This window comes from Phascolarctos cinereus, unplaced genomic scaffold (assembly GCF_003287225.1).
Source record: "Phascolarctos cinereus isolate Bilbo 61053 unplaced genomic scaffold, phaCin_HiC Scaffold_3;HRSCAF=262, whole genome shotgun sequence".
NCBI classification, from domain to species: domain Eukaryota; kingdom Metazoa; phylum Chordata; class Mammalia; order Diprotodontia; family Phascolarctidae; genus Phascolarctos; species Phascolarctos cinereus.
Window position 1 is genome coordinate 253953414 of NW_027555736.1, and position 22296 is coordinate 253975709.

The 22296-nt window shown below is 38.7% G+C and overlaps 1 protein-coding gene across 1 annotated transcript in view; it reads left to right on the forward strand.

The window, feature by feature from the left end:
* Positions 1-11963: 11963 nt before the first annotated feature.
* SNX6 (sorting nexin 6) overlaps positions 11964-22296 on the forward strand; it is an 81625-nt gene continuing 71292 nt past the window's right edge. Inside the window, exons 1-2 of the mRNA XM_021004809.2 lie at positions 11964-12023; positions 12200-12247. Coding sequence (XP_020860468.2) covers positions 12018-12023; positions 12200-12247 — 54 coding nt within the window. The 5' untranslated portion in view covers positions 11964-12017. The remainder of the gene's footprint in view (positions 12024-12199; positions 12248-22296) is intronic.

The following is a 22296-nucleotide window of genomic DNA, read 5'->3' on the forward strand; positions in this document are numbered from 1 at the left end:
CCTTTGTATCAAACATTTATTGAAGGAGAAGAACTCTCTCTCTCTTTATTTTTTTTTTTTGGCAAAGACACACTAATGGAACCTTGACGGACTTGATGCATTAATGATAATAGGAGGACCATATGAAGTCAAATAAATACCCTGAATCACAGCAGATTCTCTGTCTCTCTGTGGAATGGTTTCTATTTCCTAGGAAATCTTATGTGCCTATACAGCCCTGGCCTAGCATGAGAGTGAAGCAAGATATGGAATTCTTATCCTTGCATAGAATATGTCTTACCAAGTATGTTACAGTGCAGTCTTTAAGATTAATGTTAGAAATCTTTCAAGAAGTCTACTGGTCTACTGTAGTCTACTGGAATCAGGCAATGACTTCAACTCCTTGGAATATTTCTTGACAAAGGAATTTTTGCTTTAATCCTCATAGTGGAGTACATATAGCTTGTGACTCAACTCAATTCAATGGACTGTGGTCCTTACATGGGAAACAAGGAGATTTAACATGGGTGCTCCTCATCCTTAAGCCAACAGAATCATTGCAAATCTATATGTTTTTACTGAAGCACACATTCGTGAATACGCTAAACACATTTAGGCTGGAATTAAGTATTTGACAAAGAGCTCAATGATTACATTCCAATTGAAATAATGAACATCTATGCCATAGACAAGACTAGTGGGACAAGGAAGGACAGTGTGGAATTTCTGTTGTTCTGTGCTTCTTTTTCAAAGAGGACCAACAACATCACAAATGATGTCTTGTCTTGTGCATTAATCGAATTTAAACGAGGCAGAGTTGTGTAAAGTCATCAGCCTCACTCTCTCTTTCAGAGTCATTGAAGTCCAGTGACAGGACAAAAGTCAAAATGACTGGTGATTAATTGGCAATTTGATTAATTGAGGCACAATATCTGCCTGAACAAAGGGAATGAAGGCACAGTTCAAGTGCAAAGACACAAGCATTTAATAGGTAAGTACGGCACACATGCACATAGAGAACAGTAGAACCTATTCTGTTGCTCTAGAGATTAGGGGTTTAGGAAGCATTTTATATTGTTTTACAACAAAGGGAGGCAGGAGAATAGGAGGAATGCAGAGTCCCCAGAATGTTTGTACAAGCTGTATTTGGGACCAATATGAACCAGTTTGAGCCAGCCCTGTGGTTGCTAACACATCCAAAGTGTTCTTGGTTCACTCAGTGGACACCACAAAGTGGTAGGTCAAACTCAAGCAACACTCATTCTATCTCCTGATTGACTGCTTTTGATTCCCAAGTTATTTCAGCCTGTCCTGGATAATAAGGGAAGTCATGCAAATCAAGGTGATTAGTAAACTCATTATTCATTCCATTTCTACATTTCCTGTTGGTCAAGGTGATCTGAACACCACCCAAAGACTAAGGGAGCAAAATTTTCTGGAACATGACTTTGTTAACTATTGAGGTAGAACAGTGTGAAGCAAGTGCAAAGAAACAGTTGATTATAACATAGATTGATATCATAATGATGAAGATAGCATGGAAGCCAAAGAGAACAGAGCAGAGGAGAGAGCTTATTCCTCTGGTGAGCCAACTAAAGATGTATTGCCCCAAGGAATCAAAGACACTGGCCTTCTCCTGGAGTAAGCAGATATCATCATGAACGGCACTAGATCAGTTGACATAGAACCAAGATAGGCAAAAGCATCCCCTGCATGGTGGTAAGGTTGTCAAGGACCTACCCATTCTGAAGGACCATGGCAAAAAGGGAATGTATTTCTCACTTAATCTTGTGGAGGACCTGAGAGGTGATGCTGAAGTATTCTGAGATCTTACATGATAAATTGTGGACTATTGTTTCAAGGGAATAAATCCCAAATCTTGGGTGCATCATGCTAAGGGCAGTCCACTAGCCATAATTTGGCTCCAGGATAGATATCTCACACATGATATGGGGTAGCCACTGAGCAAGAGAAAAAGTGGTTTCCACATACACAAATCTAGCAGTCAGTTAAGTGAAGCTGTCAGGCAAACCCATGTAGGGGTTGCTTTAGTGGGTGCAGGACACACCCACAGCAGAAAGAAACAAAGTCCCAACAACATGGATAAGGTCAAGTTGGTCCTATGGGCAAGGTTTTATGAGGGCCTACGGCGACAGTGGGGAGCAACCAAGAACAACCTAATTAGGGGAATCATAGTAAGGGCTGGTAGACAGAGACCCCCAGGAAGTAACAAGAGACCAAGGAAATAAGGACTATAAGGAGGTTGAAGAAGACAGGCACAGGACCTCCAAAGAATCCTATCAAAAGATGCAAGAAAGCAGTAACAAAAATGCAATAGCAACACAGGATAAAATATTCAGCAATCCTCAGCCCAGGTCCTGAATCTTAGGACTCCTGTCTATACCAGATGTTGTCTTCTTTGTCTCTTGGGAAGAGCTATCTACACCTGTAGTTGGTGGCTTCTGGCCCTTCCAAATGACAGCAATCAGGTCACCAGTGGGCTTGATCATCCAAACAGGACAAGGAGCTTTCTTCAGATGGGCTTAATGGGTGGTATTCGGCTTGCTGAGGAGACCAGCTTCTAATTGGTGAGGTGACTGGCTGAAAGATGCTGAGTGTGATGACTGTTAAGTCCAACACCACATTAGCAACAGACTTGACCAAATAAGCCGCTGGCATGGCTGCTCACAAGAACCCTGGTTGTGTTTTGGCCACAATATCAAGAGTCTTGCTATAATATTCAAGGGGACAGAAATCACACACACACACACACACACACACACACACACACACACACACACACACACACATTTATTCCCTCATTTGTATACAGCCGGAGGGACTGGCCTTCAGAAATTGAGACATAGTCTATTGGGAGCAACAATGTATCCAAGGAATTTAGACTGGCATGAGAGTATGGGGATTGGGCACAACAAGGTGAAAAAGTCCCTTAGCTCTGCTTGAGTCAAGGCATGAGTCATGTCATCACATGGTGTCATGTAGCCACGGGGTGTCAAAAGCAAGGCTCAAGATTAACCAGGTGGGGAAATTTTCTTTTCAGAAGGAAATACACAATAGGGAAATAAAGTCAAAGGATCCTATCTTAGGCATTGCCAAGGTGGTCCCCAAAACTTTTCCCAGGCACAGACATCTACCTTTAGCAATTCCCAGACTGCAGCACATGCCATTTTCTATTATTGGCTTCATGACAATTCAGACAACTATCCTGGTAATCTAAGCTCAAAACAATAGTAAATTATAGTTCGCAAAATATTTACCTCATATAGCAAAACTTCAATAACCACAATGTAGGATTTGAATATCTTTCCTGATGTTTCCCTAACAGTTAACATTTCATTTATTCCTTACTTATAAATTAAAATTAACCATATTTTGAGGCTTCAGACATACAGACATGTCAACAGACATAGTTGACTTATAAATTACCCTATACACTTTAATAATAGCCAAAAAATTTTCAAATGAAAATTTACTATTATAGTACATTTATGTTTATTATTATCATGATCATCACCATTTTTACTATCTGTTGTATAAGAAAATATGCCTTATTGAATATTAAGTTTTCAAATATCTATTTTTATCACATCTTTTTAAAGCTCAATTCATGCATAAAAGCATCCAGATTAAAAAGTTGTTTTGCCTAACAGCATTTCTGTCCGTTAAATTTCACAATGTAAGAGAACTTAGAAATACAGTAATAACAAAAAATATCATGTATTTAAAACATGAAACAAAATTTCAGATGACATCAATTCAGTTAATTGTATTTCCAAATTATCCCATACAAAAATCTTTATTCTTATTACCTTTGACATGTTAAACCCATTTGAGAATTATCAGGCATGGAACAATTATATTCAATAATTATGTAGTGCTTAGTATATATCAATCACTGTGTTAAGCACTTTACAATCATTATATTATTTTTGTCCTCACAACAACCCTGGGAGGTGGGAACCATTATTATTTTTTTCTTCATAGATTAGGAAACTGGGACAAACAGATATAAGATAACTTGCTTAAGATTACACAGCTGATAAGTTTCTGTGACCAGAACGTAATTCAAGTTTCCCTACATTTTTCCAGCATTTTTTCCCAACATCTTTATTTGGGAACCTGATCTGAAATGAGAGGGGTTAACAGGATCAGAGGGAGACGGTCTCTGAACTGGGGGAATCATGGGAGATCTTTGGTTTAAACAATCTTCTCTTTTCCTGGTCAAGGAAGGGTTAACAAGGGGTGGCTATAACGTGAATTTGTTGGCCTCTCCATTTACCAATGCTGGACTACTGTGAGAAAACTCTTTGCTTCAATCCTTGGATCTGAGTTTCTGGGCAGCATAACATAGGTCCTTGGTTAAGGATCTCTAAACAGCACATAGAGATGGTCTAGTTTCCCGGAATGCAGAGTTAGTTTCAAACAGCACCGTGAGATTTTCTCCAAACTCCCATAACTGCACAATTACATTAAGTCAAATACAGATCAAACTACTTAGAGGGCTCAATGGGCTAGTTTTTGTTTTTGTTTTTTTAGGCAATTGGGGTTAAGTGACTTGCCCAGGGTCACACAGCTAGTAAGTGTCAAGTGTTTGGTCTGAGGCCGGATCTGAACCCAAGTGCTCCTGACTTCAGGGCCTGTGCTCTATCCACTGCACCACCTAGCTGCTCCATGGGCTAGTTTTGAGAAGCGAGATTTATATCTCACCATGGTAACCAAGAAAACTTAAACTTAAATAACATGAAACAAAAGACAATACAGTAATTACCATCAATATTAACTAGCATCAAGTCTCTTTGTATCCTAGTAAACCATTCTCAATGTTCATTTAACCAACATATTTTGAGTCCCAAATGTCTCATGTAGTCGTCTGGTCCCTAGATATCTTTTCTTAGACAGTACACTTTATCCTCAGAATAGCTCTGAAGGAGCTCTGTTTCTCTAGTTCCAAATCTAGAGGTTCTTACATATTCTGACTTTTAGTACAATCACTTAAATTGAGTTCTCCAAATTTGAAACTTCAAAGAATTTCAGTGATATACCATTGGCTGTTTCTATCCTTACCTAAACCCTGTACCTGATACAAGAATCTTGAAAAATTCATGAGGATCCAACTATAAAATGAACTTTTCTGCCCTTTAATATGATCAGAAAGATACTTTAAAAATGGGGAACTAATTTCACTTTCTTTACCATTATCAGTCCAATTTATGTGCAAAATCCTTAACTCAATTTTGAGAACTTATTACTAAAACATACTCAAAGCCTAAATTTTCATGATAGATAAATTTGGAAGCCAATCATATACATATGCATATAATTCTTAGAGACAACTGTCTAATCCTATTGTTTTTCTCAAAATGTATTATTCCATTTAATTAGAAAACTTTTTCATTACATCTTTTCCCTATTTGTCTAATCATTTTGGCTATAAAGAGCAACTTGTATACCTATTTTTTTTCTCTTCATTCTGGGATTACTTTCAAACTAGCCGCTTTCCTTCATTGCCCTAGAACAATGAGACTATCCATCTCTAGGGATCATTTAACTTTTATAGAATCTAATTCTTTCTTTAAACAAATTGTACAGAGTGGTACTCCAAAACTCACTAAGATAATTCATAAGGTAATGAGTTCCTGGAATTACCCAAAATCCCAGGAGTTCTCCCCTGCAATCTTAAAAATGATAAATCTTCAAACTCCTTAAATGGTTAATCTCCAAACCTTCAAAATCTACCAAGATGTTTTTTTTTTCCTATCAAGTTATTTCTTTTCTGTTTTCTTCCAACCTAATCTCCTATGGAAAGCCTAAAGTGGGAGTTAGCCCTTAGTACTGGGACAATTGCTTCAAGTATAAAAGTTCATTAATCTTTCCCAGTGTTTTAAACTCTTTGGCTATAGACCTTAAAAATTTTTCTGGCTGGCTGCATTTTAAATCTTTCAAGGTAACAGAATCTATAAACAACACAAACACAATGCAAAACAAGATTTTCTACATTCTACAAAGACACAAACACAGACAAAATGATAAGACAGACACATAGGATAATTCCTTCTAAGCTTTTCTTAAGGGAATCCAAGTTACAAATGGCTTCTTACTTGATGGTTTCAAGCAGTCATTTATTAAAAATATCTCATTCAGGGTTTTAATTTTTTTTTTTTTTGCTGGCCTCATCAAGACATTTCTTAACATAATTTATTTTATCCCAATCAAAAGAACTCCAAGTTGGCCAACAGTGAAGTGGGTCATTTTGTGTCAATTTCTTCCAATTGGTTACATAGTTGCAGGTTTGGGAGCTATGATGCAGACTTATAAGTATCAGCACTGGATTGCCAAAATATGCAGTAGGCTGCTCTCCAGACAGGAGGACAATTATTAACCTGTTTCTCAGAGTTATTATTATCCATGGTGTGAGATAGGCAGCTCTTAAGGCTGTAGAACTACAACAGATGGCTTCTAGGGCTATAGAACCACAACAGAAAGCTTCTAAAGCCATAGACCAACAGATGGCTTATAGTCAGGAACAGAAGCTCTTACCTGCAGGTTCCTCCTAGTGAGTCACCTTCTAAGGCCTTTACCAAATCCTCACTCAACAAAAAGAGTTGAGAGTTCAGGACTGGGCTGGGGCAGAGGACTCACCACACAATCATCCACAGGGGATGGAACACAAAGGGCTCCTGCTGGCTAAGCTCAGTCTCAGTGGTAATAGTGGGTAAGGATCCCAAACCCATAAACCAATCCCATTTCTGACACAAATTGATTAATTGGCAATTCGATGATTTGAGGCACAGTTTCCTCCTGAACAAAGGGAATGAAGGCACAGTTCAAGTGCAAAGCCAGAAGCATTTACTGGGTGAATACAGCACAGGTGCATGCAGAGAACAGTAGAACCTAGTCTGCTGCTCTAAAGATTGGGGTTTTAGGAAGTGGTTTATGTGGTTTTACAACAAAGTAAAGCAGGAGAATAGGAAGAATTTAGAATACCCAGAACTAGGACATTTATGAAAGTTCTGTCCATTTGGGGCCAGTATGAATCCATTTGAGCCAGCCCTATGGTTGCTGGCATAGCAGAGGTGTTCTGGGTTCACCCAGTGGACACCATAAAGGATCATTTAAGCAGCACATATTCTGACTTCTGATTGGCTTATTTTGATTCCCAGGTTATTTCAACCTCTCCCAGATAATAAGGGAGCTCAAGCAAATCAAGTAAACTCATTATTCACTCCATTTCAACACTGGTAATGGCCCAGGATGCAGTGGATGATTTTGGTGTCTTTGATGTCTGACTGAACGCTAAGCACTCCGCCATGCCTACTTCAGCTGCCTTAATGGACAATCTGCACATTCTGCTGGGGGAAGTCTTCGTGTGCTGGAGGTAGACCCTCAACCTAGTTTAGCCCTACCTTTCACCCCCTATATTCAATCTATTGCCAAGGCCTGTTGATTTCATCTTTGCAACATCTTTCAAATATGCCCCTTTCTCTCCTTTGATACTGCCAGGACATTAGCCCTGGCAGTCAATCCCTTATACCTAGACTATTGTAATAGATCTGCCTGCCTCAAGTCTCTCTCCACTCCAATCCATCCTCTAGTGAGATACTTAAGAGATTTTCCTAAAGCACAGGTCTGGTCACATCATCCCCTCATACTCAATAAACTCCATTGTAACCTATTGCCTCCAGAAGCAAATACAACAAAGCTCTTCATAACCTAACCCCCTTCTACCTTTCCAGTCTTTTTACATCTTCCTCCCCAATACATACTCTTTGATCCAGCAACTGTGGCCTCCTGGCAGTTCCATGAATAAGACACTCCAACTCTTGGCTCTGGACATTCTCTCTGTCCTCTGTCCTCTATGCCTGGGACACTCTCCTTCCTCAAGTCTACCTATTAACTCCCTTGGCTTCCCTTAAGTCTCAACTAAAATCCCACCTTCTGCAGTAAGCTTTCCTAAAACCCTCTTAATATTAGTGCCTTCCCTATGTTAATTATTTCCTATTTATCCTCTATATAGTTTGCTTTGTATATATTCATTTGAATGTTGTCTCCCCTATTAGATTGCCTCTTTTCGTATCCCCAGAGCTTAACACAGTGCCTGTGCTAAGTCCCTGGCACACAGTAAGTCCTTAATAAAATTTGATCTATTGAGTACAGTTAATTGGTCAAAGTATTGGCTCTGGAGTCAAAGTACTTGGATTCAAATCACAACTCTACCACTTCAGTGTTACTTTGAACAAGTCATTTAATCTCCTTCATCTGTTTCTTCATCTGTAAAATTAAGGGATCAAACTAGACAGTCTTTATTATCCCTTCCAGTTTATGGGCCTTTCAGTTGAATTGAATTCAGAACCACGTTCTTTGCTTTATTTCAAAATGATAATCTGCTAATGGAATATTATACCTGGCCTAGTTCCTGAAGTTAGTTGGTTGGTTGCTGTTCTTCATTGTCAAAGAGGACCAAAGTGATATCACTGTGCTAGAGTCAAGTTTCAGTGTGCCCTATTCCAGGATAAAGATAAGTTCCTTGTTTCAAAAGTCCTGGCACTTGAGCCTAAGATAGGCCAGATACATGAGTTTTTTTTCTTTTTCCTTGAGGCACACAGGGTTAAGTGACTTGCCCAGGGTCACTCAGCTAGAAAGTGCCTGAGGCTGGATTTGAACTCAGGTCCAGTGCTTTATCCACTGCACCACCTACCTGCCCTAAGTTTTCAAAGATGAAATAGGTTCTTTGTTTTTCTTTCTTCAGCCTGCAGTACAGGCTGGAAGTACAGAGACTACTCATGGGCCTGATCCCTCTATTGATTTACATGTGAGATTTTACCTGCTCTTTTTGCAACCTAGATGGGTTTGACCCTCCTTAGGCAACTGCTTTGCCAGAGGTTCAGCATGTTAATGTTGAACCTAGTGAAGACACCTGATCCCAATAGCCCATTTGTATTCCCAAGCTCAAAATATCTGCCAGCCTCAACCCTGACCCTGCCTCCCCTCCTCCCAACTCCCTAGCAACTGGATTACAAGAATGAACTATCCTAGCTAATGAAGAAGCTGGAAGAAGCTTGAAACCTTGTTGCCTTTCTTAAATCATTTGGTGAAACAATGCAGTGGGGGAAGTGACTCCAGATACAAAAACAGATTCTGAAGGAGGCTTCCCAATCTGATCCTTAAGTACCAATCTTGAGGTGATACAGAAGAAAGTATAAGGAACCTACGCGCAATTGTATAATAAGGAGGCTTCCAAATTCTGCCCTTCAGAGAAACTGAAGTTGTAGAGACTTGCAGGGCCTATTAGGATGTTTTCTTAAACCAAGCTGAAACTTTACTTATCTTGTAACTTTTACATAAAATATATCCCTTGGTTGCCTAAGAACACAATTAAAGAATTAATGAAATGAGTTTTCAGCAATTAAAGTAAGGGGTGACTATCCTGCCAAGGCTATACAAAGATAATATCTGACATTTATTTCTATTGAATTTCAGCAGCTTGGTGGCACTGGGCATGGAGTCAGCAAGACCTGAATTCAAATCCAGCCTCAGATACTAGTTGTATGACCCTGGGCAAACATAACTCTGTTTGTGTCAGTTTCCTCATCTGTAAAATGAGCTGGAGAAGGAAATGGCAAATCACTACATTATCTTTGCCAAGAAAACCCCAAATGAGGTTTTGACTGACTCATGAAGAGTCAGATAAAACTGATCAACAACAAAACAACCTAACTGAATTTTATATTAGATTCAAGCCAATTTTCTAATCTTCTAATACCTTTTCTGATCCTGTCATCTAGTTTTGTGTCCATTTGTAAATCTGATAAGAATTTCACCTATGTTAAATTTCATCTATGTAGGTTCTAATAGAACATATTCATAAAGCACTCCAACTAAGACCTCCAGCCAAGTTGACTTGAACCATTAACGGCTACACTTTAAGTCGCCATTCAATGAATTCTGAATCCACATTTCTCTCTCTTATATCCATAAGAAGAATATGACACTTTATCAAAAGTTAACACCTTGTTACGATAACTACCTCATTTTAAGCCTGGGGGGGCAATATAATAGTCCCTAGGGTCCATTTGATTTCCTTCTCTTTGGCTTAGGGAGTATATTCTAGATGAAAAGTTCAGTACAATCACTGAGCCCTCAATTAGGAATAATCCCTAATTCCTTGGAAGAGGTTGGGTTTTCTGTCTAACTTTGCATTTATTTAAATCTATCTCTAGTTAAGCCTTGGCCTTTTAGTTTCATTTCGTTTTGTTTTTTGGCTAGGCAATGGGGTTAAATGACTTGCCTAAGGTCACACAGCTAGTAAGTGTCAAGTGTTTGAGGCCGGATTTGAACTCAGGTCCTCCTGACTCCAGAACTGGTGCTCTATCTACTGGGCCATCTAGCTGCCTCCCCTTAGCCTTTTTGTGGAGGCAAAATCCCGTTTACTAGAAGCATGTAGTTAATAAAACATTTCATAAAACATGTGGCTAATAAAACATGGTTAATAATTCTAAAAAATTTATAATATCTATAGATAGACATTGGGACAGGGAGTTGGGAAAAGAGCTGACCTTTTCTTGGAAGTTCTTTTGAAGAAGTTTAAGGTAGAGGTTAGGGATGCTGGGACCCCAAGAATGCCAAGGCAGAGTTGCCTGGAAGGAATTCACACACCCACGCCTTCTTTCAGTCAAGAGGTGGTTTATTCTAACACCCTGCAAAGTCCCTTTGGGGAACTTACACTCTAATGGGGGTAAATCTAGAACTTATATAGAAGAAAGGCATGGGAAAGGAATGCCCTGATTCTAATTAGGTAATCTAAGGGTCCAGGTGGCCTTGGGAGCTATGGATAGGAAAACATAGGGAGTATACCAGACATTGAGGGAGTTGTCAGAGGCATGGAACTTGGGGATCTGGTGCCAAAAAGAGAGTCCTTGGGTCAATATTCCTGTCTCTGTCCTGATAAGAGAACTACAGAGTCAGGCCTGCAACAAGGGAAAATTTTCTTGTAGGGGGTGAAGGGAAGAGTTAGAATAACCCAGCAGGGCTGGGTTATTTTCTGAGACATGGCTTTTGGGGGGCCAGGTCCCACCACCACTTTGAAGCTGGATCCTGTAAATAAAGCCTTTCCCCATTATAAGCCTTCTATTACATATCAGTCTGCTTTTTGCTCCAAGCTTGCTCCAATCTCTCCAGTCTACATGATCAGAATTTCTTATTTCCAATTCTGAGATAGCGTCTACCCTTTATATGAAGTCCTCTGGTTGAGACCCAGCCTATCACATAATGGCTCTGATCATTTCAAGGTGTGCATGCCCTATTCATTCAGTTTTCATTGATTGAAATTTTTTTAAAGCATCCTCACCTAATCAGGGCACTAGAAATAGAGTAGTTTTGACCCTACAGTATACTAAGATCTAGATAAATGGTATCTACAGCATTTCCTTGATCTACATGTCAAAAACCCTAAAAAATGAAAAATAAAATTAAAGTTAGTATGGAATGACTTGTTTTTAACGAGGCTCTTTGAGATCATAGATTCCAATTGAAAATGTTCACTGGGCATATCCTTAATGACGGATCCCTTCTACAATTTCCCCAGAAATCCAAGTCCATCACACTGGCTTACAGTTTGCAGAGTTTGTTTTCTTTCCATTGGGGAAAACTAGATCATTTGTAAAAGGAGGTCAGAACCTGGAAAGATTTCAATTGGAAATGATAGGAAGATTTCCATTTCCCTTCGATTCCTACACTCGTGGGCTTACGCATTGGTTGGGAAGAAAAGCCCCGACAAACCGAGAACACTCGCCCAGAGATGAGACGAGGAGAGATGAAGCTGTCAGGGTGTCTCCATAACCTATGCATTCCGCTCCCTCTCGGGGACACAAGCTTCACCGCAGCCTGACCACTCAGCAGCCAGCACCCCGAGGCCTGGGACCATGAGGACCGGATGTCTCTTCCGCCCCGCCCACCTCCAGCCGACTTCCCCCGCCCTCCGTTTCCTGCGCGCATGCGTTAGCCCTTGGCTTGGAGCAGCCATGATGGTGGGTGTTTTCGGCTCCTCGGAGCGCTCGGGCGCGCGGCGGGGCCGTGGGGACAGCGGGGACAGCCAGTGGGGAAGGCTGGGGGTGCTGCTCCCGCTTCGCACTAACTTCTCTCCTTTGTATTTCCCCTTTCTTCATATTCTTCCTGGGTGCCCCGGGCGCCGCCAACCCTGCAGGAAGGCCTGGACGACGGCCCTGACTTCCTCTCTGAGGAGGACCGCGGAGTAAGTTTTGCTTCGTTTACTTCTGGCATCCCCTCCTTTTTTCTCTGGGGCTCGGAGGGCACCTCCTTTGTCTGCTCCTGCACTTCTGCCCCGTGACAAGCCTTGCGTTCTGCTTCTGCCGGCCGCCCTGCTTCGCCCCGCCCTTCTGCAATTCGCCTTCCCGAGGGGACGCCCCTATTCTTGTGTCCCCGGGAGTTTTAACCCTCCCTTTTGCTTTTCATTCCTCCGTCCCTACCTTCTTGGGCTCTCTTCTTATGTTGAGGCTTCCAGGAACGCCGAGTTCTCACCCCACCCAGCAATCTGGTCCTTCTAAGAGGCTGATAATGAGAAGTGGGGCGATCTTCTAGCCTTTCCCGGTTTCTTACAGCACTGTCTTTTCAAAGAATGCTTGAGACTTAGCATTCCTCCCCAGTGTGCATGAAAACTCATTCTTCTACCTTCCAAGGTGCTTTTTTATATGAATTTTCGTCCTTTTTCCCCTCTACACGCTCCTATGCCTCTTAATCACCCCAAAACAGTATATTTTTGTCTTAAATTACATTTTTAGCAACTTTCAGTTTCCAGACTTTAACTCCATACTTCTAATAATCTGCTAAGTTAAAAAAGTATGTACATACAGAAATGACTGTGTAGTTGAGAATATCTGACGCTATGAAAACTATCTTCTTCCTTTGCCCTAGTAAGAGAACATTCTGCTCCTCAGAGTAATTATTTCAGAATTGGTCTCTGGAGATCCTAAACTTCCTCTTACCTCATTGTCCCATTTACCATTGCTGAAGGGTAAGGTCTCAACTGCAGCTTGCCAGTATGATCTTCATGTTTGTTAATGATATAAGTATATCATATATATCATATCATTGTAGTATAGCCTAGCAAGGTTTCCACTGACTTACAGTCAGTACTTACTTTTCAGGTGATTATTTTCCAGAATTGTTTGCATTTTGCTGCCATATATTTCTCTTAGATTATGTAGGAACTGTGAAATTGGTGAATTCTTGTTAGGAAACATTAAGGATAGTAGATTAACATAGGAAGACACTGAGAGAAGGGCATACTTTCTCTGATTGTTTTTTGTTATGCTACATTGATACAAAAATAGAAAAAATCTGATAGAAAAATCAGATTTCTGAACTTGGTCAGACTACAGTAATGCGCAATAATCTCTACTCAGATATGAGAAGAATTTGTGAATTTGTTATCATGAGGAACTCTTCACCAATACACATCCCAGTCATTTATGACTTAATCAGATAATTCTGAGGGAGTTTTTTTGGGGAGGATTTTTATTGTTCAGTCATGTCCAATGCTTCCTTACTCCATTTTGAGGTTTCTTAGCATAGATACTGGAATAATTTGCCACTTCCTTCTTCAGCTTGTTTTATAAATGAGGAACTGAGGCAAACAGGGTTAAGTGACTTGCCCAGGATCATAGCTAGTTCCCAGCTAGTGAGACCAGATATGAACTCAGGAAGATGAGTCTTCCTGATTCCAGCCCTGCTCTCCATCCCTTGTGCCACCTGCTTAATCAGCTTGTCCTATGTTTTATAATTGTCGATTGGTTTAAAAATGTAATTTTTTTTTTGTGATTTAAAACCTTGTCCTTATTTTTTGTTTGTGTTGCAAAGGACAGTGAAGTTAATTGGCTAGGTATCCAGTCAGTTAAAATAAGAGAAAATGAAACCAAACTCTTCATATTCCTCAGTGAAGCTCTTTTCTGATATTTTGTCAATTTCCTGATCCAGTTTATGATGACCTTGTCCTCTACCACATGTACTACTTTGTTCCTCTCTCATGCACTTATTTTATGTTATGATGTTTGGGTGTATTACATTCCTTTACTGTATTGTTTCTTATCTAAGCATTATATATCACCTCTTGTGGTGATAGGCACACAGGTGCTTAAATGATTATTTAGTCAGTTCAGTCAGCAAAAGTTATTTAATAAGATGAAGATAATAAAAGTGATTTAATAATAATACTCTTAAATAAGAACTATTTCACTGGGCAACTAAACTTATTTTTTCTTAAGTGAAAGTGCACAGCAAAATGGTACTACTTGCTTGTTTTTGAAGCCCTGCTGTTTATAGTTATAAACCAAATAATTTTGAGTGGTAAATTATACCTAATGATGTTAAAGTAGTATGTACATTTGCTTAGTTATGCCATTAGGAATTGCTTAATGGAGTTCTTAACCTTTGGGGGTCATGGAACTCTTCCTCAGAATGTTTTTAAATGCATAAAATAAAATACATAGGATTAGAGAGGAAACCAAAAATGATGAATAAAGATGGAATTTTTTTTCTCCCCTGAAACCACTGACGCCCTGAAATCTATCCATAGATCCTTTGGGGAGGCAATAGGGCTATGTTATATAACCCTTTTTGATGAATGGAACTGGAAGTTTGTGAGAAAATGTGTCCATTTAAAAAAAAATTATAGGATTAGAAAAGAATCTTTGAATAGGAGATATTTTCTTAATGACACACCTTTTAAATGAGAATAGACAAATATTACCATGAATTTGGACAGTGTATATTTTGGATCAATTAATATTTAAATTTTTTAAATTAACAAAAATCTGTTATCTCTCTTTCCTACCTCTTTGCCCCTGTCTGAAGTTGATGAAAGAGAACCTTGTAATAAATATGCACAGTCAAGCAAAACAAATTCCTACTTCAGCCTTTTCTCAAAAATATGTCTCTTCCTGCAGTGTGTGTCAAGACATGAGTAGCTTACTTTACAGTCAGCCCTCTAAAATAAATCATGGTTGGTAATTGCATCAATTCAGAGTTCTTTTTCTTTAGTCTTTCCAAGTCCTTTGTTATTATACTGTTGTTACTGTATAAATTGTTCTGTTCACTTCATCCTGCACTGGTTTTCACACAAATATTCTCAGACTTCTGTGAAATTATTTCTTTCATCATTTGTTGTTGCACAATAGTATTCAATACATTAATATACTATAACTTCTTCAACTGTTTCCCAAATAAGGGCACCTCCTTAGTTTCTAGTTTTTTACCACTACAAAAAGAATTTATATAAATCTTTTAGTACATATGCTTTCTTTTCCTCTCTTTGGGAGTATTATTGTGAATACAGCATGTACAATTTTGTGACTTTTTTGGCATAGTTCCAAATTGCTTTCCAAAGTGACTGGACCAGTTCATTAATGTGCCTGTTTGGCAAGCCCCTCCAACATGTCCTTTTCCTTTTTTAGTGAATTTTCCCAATCTGACGGATGTGATATGGTACCTCTGAGTTGCTTGAATTTGCATCTCTGTTATTTTTGATTTGGGACATTTCTTTTCGTATGACTATTGATAGTTTGCACTTTTTCCTGAGAAAGTTGCCTGTTTGCATCCTTTAGCCATTTATTTATCGATTGGAGAATAGCTGTTATTATTAGAAGTTTGAATCTGTTAGGAGACCTTTAACTAAGCACCTTGCTGCAAAGATTTTTTTCCCCAGTTAAATGTTTATTTTTTAATCTTAGCTACATTAGCCACATTTGGGCAAAATTTCAATTTTATATAATCAAATTGTCAATTTCTGTGATTTTCTCTATATCTTATTTGGTTATGAATGCTCCGCTTCCCTAGATTTGAAAGCCAATTTATTTCTCACACCTCTAATTTATTTATGATTCATCTAAGTCGGAGGTGTCAAATGGTATTAAGATGTAATTAGGAAATGTTTAACAAAATAAATAAAAAATAATATATAATATAGGTAATGTTAGTTTGTGGTTGCAGTATGCAACCAGCACCTCTGCTCTAAGTCATGCCCATTTGGAGTTTATCTTGCTATAAAAGGTTAGATGTTGGTTTATACCTAGTTTCTGCTGAGCTTCTTTCCAGTTTTCCTGTCTGTTTTTGTGGAATAGTGAGGTTTTTCCCCAGTACACTGAGGTCTTTGGGTTTATCAAAAACTAGGGTACTGTGTGCCTTTGTTTTTCTATATTGTGTACCAAATCTGTTCTTCTGATTATTTAACCCATTGTTTTGGTGATTACTGCTTTGTAGTATAATTTGAGATCTGATACTCCTAGGCCCTTTTGCTTTCTACTTTTCTCATTATCTTCCTGAAATTTCTAACTTATTCTTCTCCAGACGAATTTCATTATTAACATTATTGTCATTTATGATTACTCTTTTCAATCTGCAGAGTTATCCTTTAGTACTTTAGGATGGCACTGATTGAGTAAATTAATTTAGGTAGTATTGACACTTTTAATTATATTGACTTGGACTTACCCATTGGTATTGAAAATTTTAAAATTCTTTTGTGAACTTATAAGTTCCTTTTGAATAGGTATCACATTATTATTATTTTTTTATCCAATGGTAACCTTCCTTTCAGCTTGGCATTTAATTGACATTCGATAAGTGATAATTGATTAAATTTAATTCAAGTGGTTTAAAGGAAGAGCATAAAGAAATATTCATCCCCAAGAAATATTTATTGAGGGTCTATAACTAATAGTCTTCCTTCAAGTCTTAGCTCAAATCCCACCCTCTTTGAAGGCCTTCCCCTAAGATTACATTTACACTATATTTTTGCACTCTGCCTATCCTATACATTATTATTTACATATTGTTTCCCCTGTTAAGAGTAGGGATGTTGGTTTTTGCCTTTCCTTGTATCAGTACTGCTTTCATACCTCACTTTCCACCCACCCCACATGTTCCTAGATCCAGTGACATTATACTCCCTGCTGTTCCTGGAACAAGACTCCATTTCTGGGCATTTTCACTGGCTGTCTGTCCCCCGTTGGGGGAATGCTGTCCCTCCTCATCTCTGCCTCCTAACTTCCTTCAAGTCCCAGCTAAAATGCAACCTACAGGAAGGCTTTCCTGAGCCCTCTTAAGTGTAGTGTCTTCCCTCTGAGATTACGACTAATTTATCCTGATTTGTGCATAGTTGTTTGCATGTTGTTTCCCCAATTAGATTGAGTTCCTTGACAGCAGGAGCTATTTCCTATACCTGGTATATAGCACATACCTGACACTTAATAAGTACTTAATAAGTGTTTATTGACTGACTGGCTGTTTTAGAACTCAAGGGTAAAACTGAAATCTTGGTATACTCGTCTCTTTCATTAGAGTGAAAGCTTCTTAAGGGCAGGGACTCCTTGTATCCCTTGGCACAGTCCTTGGAATGTAATAAGCCTTGCATTTAATAAATGCTTGTTGATTGCTCTTCTGCTTGTGAAATTGATTTTCTTAATCCCTAGCATAAGCCTACATTTATGCCTTTTCAGTTTGAGCTTAGTAGACTCAGCCAAAATTCAAGCCTATTAGAATCTTTTGGGGTTGGGCATGGTTATGCCCTCCTGTAATTGCTGCTACTGGAATGGCTGGTCCTGGTAGCTCTCTTGAGCTCTGGAGTTGAACCTCAATTGGCTAAGCTGAATGTGTATCTGCACTAAATCTAGCATCACTATGGTTAGTCACCCAGATTGAAGGGCCTCCAGGCTGCCTTAGGAGAAACAAGTTTGGAAACAGCAGATTAAAGCCTCCGTGATGATCATTAGTGGGATCAGACCCGTGAGGACCAACTGTACATCTTGCCTGGGTGAGATAGGGAGAGCCACCATCTTTTTTTTTTTTTAAGACATCTTTTGGGAACCTATCTTCTTCTACGTTGACATTAAACCTTTAGTCACTAATGTTTGGGTCTGATATTCAACTAGTTCTAAATTCAACTAACTTTTATGATTTAGCCCATCTCTCTTCATCCTGTGCATATCTCCATGTCCTGTGCTCTATCTCTTGATCTACCAATCTAATCAGTACCTCAAGAATCTGTGATTTCATCAGTATTGGAACTCCTTCCCTCAGTGCGTATTACAGCTTGTCAGAAACATAGTTTGTAGGTAATTGATTGAGTCTCAGAGAGGTTAACTTTGACTTAGTTAAAATAATCATGACTAGGAAATGTCAAGAAATTGAATTTGATTCTTAAATACAGCACTTTATTCACTATGCTGCATTTGTTCCCTGTCAATATGAGACCAAGGAAATGAGAGCAGTCTGCTGTTACTTGCTCTTTTTTGTTTGTTTTGGTTTGTTTTTTTAAATATTTTATTTTCTTCAATTACGTGTAAAAACAACTAATATTCATTTAAAGAAAAAATTGAGTTCCAAATTCTTTCCCTCCCTCCCCTACCACTTTATTGCGAAAGCAAACAATTTGTTATAGGTTATACATGTGCAGAGACACAGAACATATGTCTATATTAGTCATGTTGTGAAAGAAAACACAGACTCTTCCCCCACCAAAAAAAACCCAAGAGAAATAAAGACTTTTTTTTTTAAAGTGTGCTTCAGTGTACACTCAGACTTCATCAGTACTTTCTATGGAGGTGGTTTTTCTGTTTTTTTCACTTTTCATCATAAGGCCTTCAGAATTGTCTTAGATGTTGTATTGCTGAGAATAGCTAAGTTATTCATAGTTGATCATTGTACAGTATTGCTGTTATTATATACAATGTTCTCCTGGTTCTACTCACTTCACTTTGCATCAGTTCATGTAAGTCCTTCCAGGTTTTTCTGAAAGCATCTTGTTAGTATTTCTTATAGCACAATAGTATCTCATCACAATCATATAACACAACTTTGTTCAGCCATTCCTCAATTGGTCAGCAGCCCCTCAATTTCTAATTCTTTGTTACTGCAGAAAAGAGCTGCTATAAATATTTTTTGTCTATATAGCCATTTGGGTGTAGTTCCAAATTGCTCTCCAAAATGGTTGGATCAGTTCACAATTTCACCAACAGTGATTTGACACTTCTAAAAGAGAAGCCACTGTTAACTTGTTCTTAATGAAGCCATATCTGAAGTTTGCTAACCACAGAATTTTGCCAAGAATTGATGTTAAGCTCTTTGTCCTATTGTTTGCTGAATTTTTTTTTACTTTTTGCAAAAATCAGACACCTGTCCATCTGCAGCCTTGCAGTACCTTTCCTTTTTTTTCTGAGATCTTTGGCAGTAGTTCTGCAATCACATGTAAGGATTTTTCCAGTTCCGTGGGATGAAAGTTTTTTGAGCCTGGTGACTTGAACTCAACTCACCCAGGCCACATAGGTGCATTCTTAGTGTCTCCTTGTTTGTCTTGGGTGGCAACTTTTAGCCATTTTTAGTCTCTTTTTTCAATCCAAAAATTCTCTTTGGAAGAGAAAGTAGAAGAAAAGTCAAAATTAAGTAGTTATAAATTGTCAATTTTTATCTTCCTGTAAACCTTGCGCAGTTCTTTGAGTCTCTTTTCCCCCCCCAGTATACTCCCCCAAAATCATTTTTGTTGCTAATGACATTCTTGGCTATACTTAACTCATTGTGAGCTTTACTGACTCTAATAGTACTTTTTATGACTATATGTGACTTTTGTACTTTACCTTTGCTAGCCTGCTTGGCTTTTTACAGTCTAAGTTGATGGTTAAGTTCTTTGTACATCCTGTTACGCAACTGAAGTTAGCCATTAGTTGATTCTGTTAATTTTTAGTTGACTCTCTTAGGATCTCTAAGTGGATCACATTACCTGAAAAAAGGTGATATCTTTGTTCATTCTTTTGCATATTCCCTCAATTTTTTTCTTGTCTTATGATATAAGATGACGGTGATGACAGTGAATATTCTTGCTATCCACTCTGCCTTTATTGAAAAGGCATTTAGAGTTTCATCATCTCAATTAATGATAGCTCTTGGTTTTAGATAGAAAAATATTGATGTATATCAATTCAAATCTACCAGAAACAATTTTATTTAATATTAGTCAAATATCCACATCATTTGTGGCCTAGAAAGAATGAAATATCTAAAATGGTTGTTTCCTAATGCCCTGATGACATCTCTGCCCCCAAGACAATTTTAGGTAATGTTCATCTTTAAGGGCAAATCTTGAAGAAGGCAATTGCAATATCTAAAAATTATAATTGAGTAAGAAGTTTGGATTTCTTCCTGTACTACTGCCCTAAAGAAGTCAATAGGACTTCTCTCAGTGATCAATATTAAAATTTCTTCTGAATTGGAGAGGAGAATGTCTTCTGAGTAGAAGAGGATGCTTCTCTTTAATTGGAATAGTGGGATAGTCCTTTTTATGGGAATAAAGCAAGTAAGACTTCCTTTAGAATGGTCAGCATCCCAATTAACTTAAGGAATGTGTTCTAAATTACCATTCTTAGTCCAACTCATTATAAGAGATGTTTTTTGCCCTCAAATTATCCCACCTTCAAACCCAGGATGTCTTGAACTTCTTTTTCCACTTTTTTTTAAGACCAGAAAAATACTGCTTTGATATTTTCAGTTTTACAAACAAGGACTTACCATACCATATCATTGTGCTTTCTAGGGTTTTTGTTTTGTTTTACATAAAAGGGTATTTTCCCCCTTTTCTTTGTTTTTATTTTATTTTATTTTTATTTCCAGTTCAAAATTCATTCATTCCCTCCACCTGCTCCCCCACCCTTTGAAAAGACAAGAAATGCAATATTTTTATGTTGGCCATATTGGGGGGGGGTACAAGAAAAATAAAGAGGAAAAAATATGCTTCAGTCTGTACTCTGAGTCTATCAATTTACTATCTGGAGGTTGGTAACATTTTTCATCATGAGTCCTTTGCAATTGTCATGAATCATTGTATTGATCAGAGTTACTAAGTCTTTCAGTTAATTATCTTTGAAATGTTGCTATCTTTTGTGGCTGCCAAAAAAAAATGACATTTAATTTCTCATGCTGACTTGTGATATATCCAAACTGCAGTGAGGAAAGTTGTGAAGTGGAAGGGATAACTATACATTAAATTTAAAAATTTTTTGTACAAATAAAAAATGTAGAAGGAAAGCAGAAAATTGTGGGAAATTTTGTAATAGTTTCTCAGATACAGGTCATATCGCAAATACATAAAGAACTTTAGGGGAGGCGGAGCGAAAGCAGTGACTTGCTTGAGCTCTCCTCCAGACCCCTGCAAATACTCATAAAAAATGGCTCTAAACAAATTCTGAAGCAGCAGAACCCACAAAAAGACAGAGTGAAACAAATTTCCAGCCCAAGACAAGTGGGATGACTGATCAGAAAGGTGTATCGCGCCTGGCTGGGAGCACAGTGCAGTGTGGGCGCACAGGCCTCAGAGGACTGAATCTCAGGCAGCTGTGGAGGTTTCCAGACTCCTCAATCCACCAATGCCAAAGACAACTTAGAAGGTCAGTGGGAAAAGTCTGTTTCTGTAGGTGCTGAGAAATGAAGGTGGGGTTTCAGCTCCATTCCCCAAGAGCATGGAGCTGGGGGGGCAGCTGCTTCCTGAGCTTCCGGCCCACAGACTGAGGGGGAATCCAGTGGCTGATCAGAGAGGGATTGCAGGGATCTCTTTGCCAGTGCTGAGGCAGGAATCTCTTGCTTTGCCCGTGTTTGGATCTGGGCCACAGTTCTGAGCAGTGGTGCTGAAGTGAGGAGGAGCGCTGGCTTGGTGGAGCTTGTAGTGATTGTGGAGAGGAGCCCCTCCTCACAGTTACAGGACAGAAAGGAGTACTTGTACTTGCAGGCCAGGAAAGGAGTAAACACCTCGCCCCTTATCATACCACCTTGGAAGAACTGAAAATTTACAGGTCCCTACAAGTATCTCTGAAAACAGCTACACAAACCCCCCAAAGCTTGGGACAGTACATTCTCCACATTGGAAGCAGACTCTTACCTTAACAAAGAGTTTAAAACTCAAGTAATTGGCTGGGATCATGAGCAAGCAGTGCAAAAAGAGTCAGACTATATTATCTTACTTTGGTGACAAAGAAGATCAAAATATACAACCAGAAGAAGACAATGAAGTCAAAGTTCCTATATTCAAAGCCTCCAAGAAAAATATGAATCAGTCCCAGGCCTTGGAAGAGCTCAAAAGGGATTTTGAGAAGCAAGTAAGGGAAGTAGAGAAAAACTGGGAAGAGAAATGAGAGTGATGCAAGAAAATCATGAAAAACAAGTCAACAGCTTGCTAAAGGAGACCCAAAAAAATACTGAAGAAAATAACACCTTAAAAAATAGCCTAACCCAAATGGCAAAAGA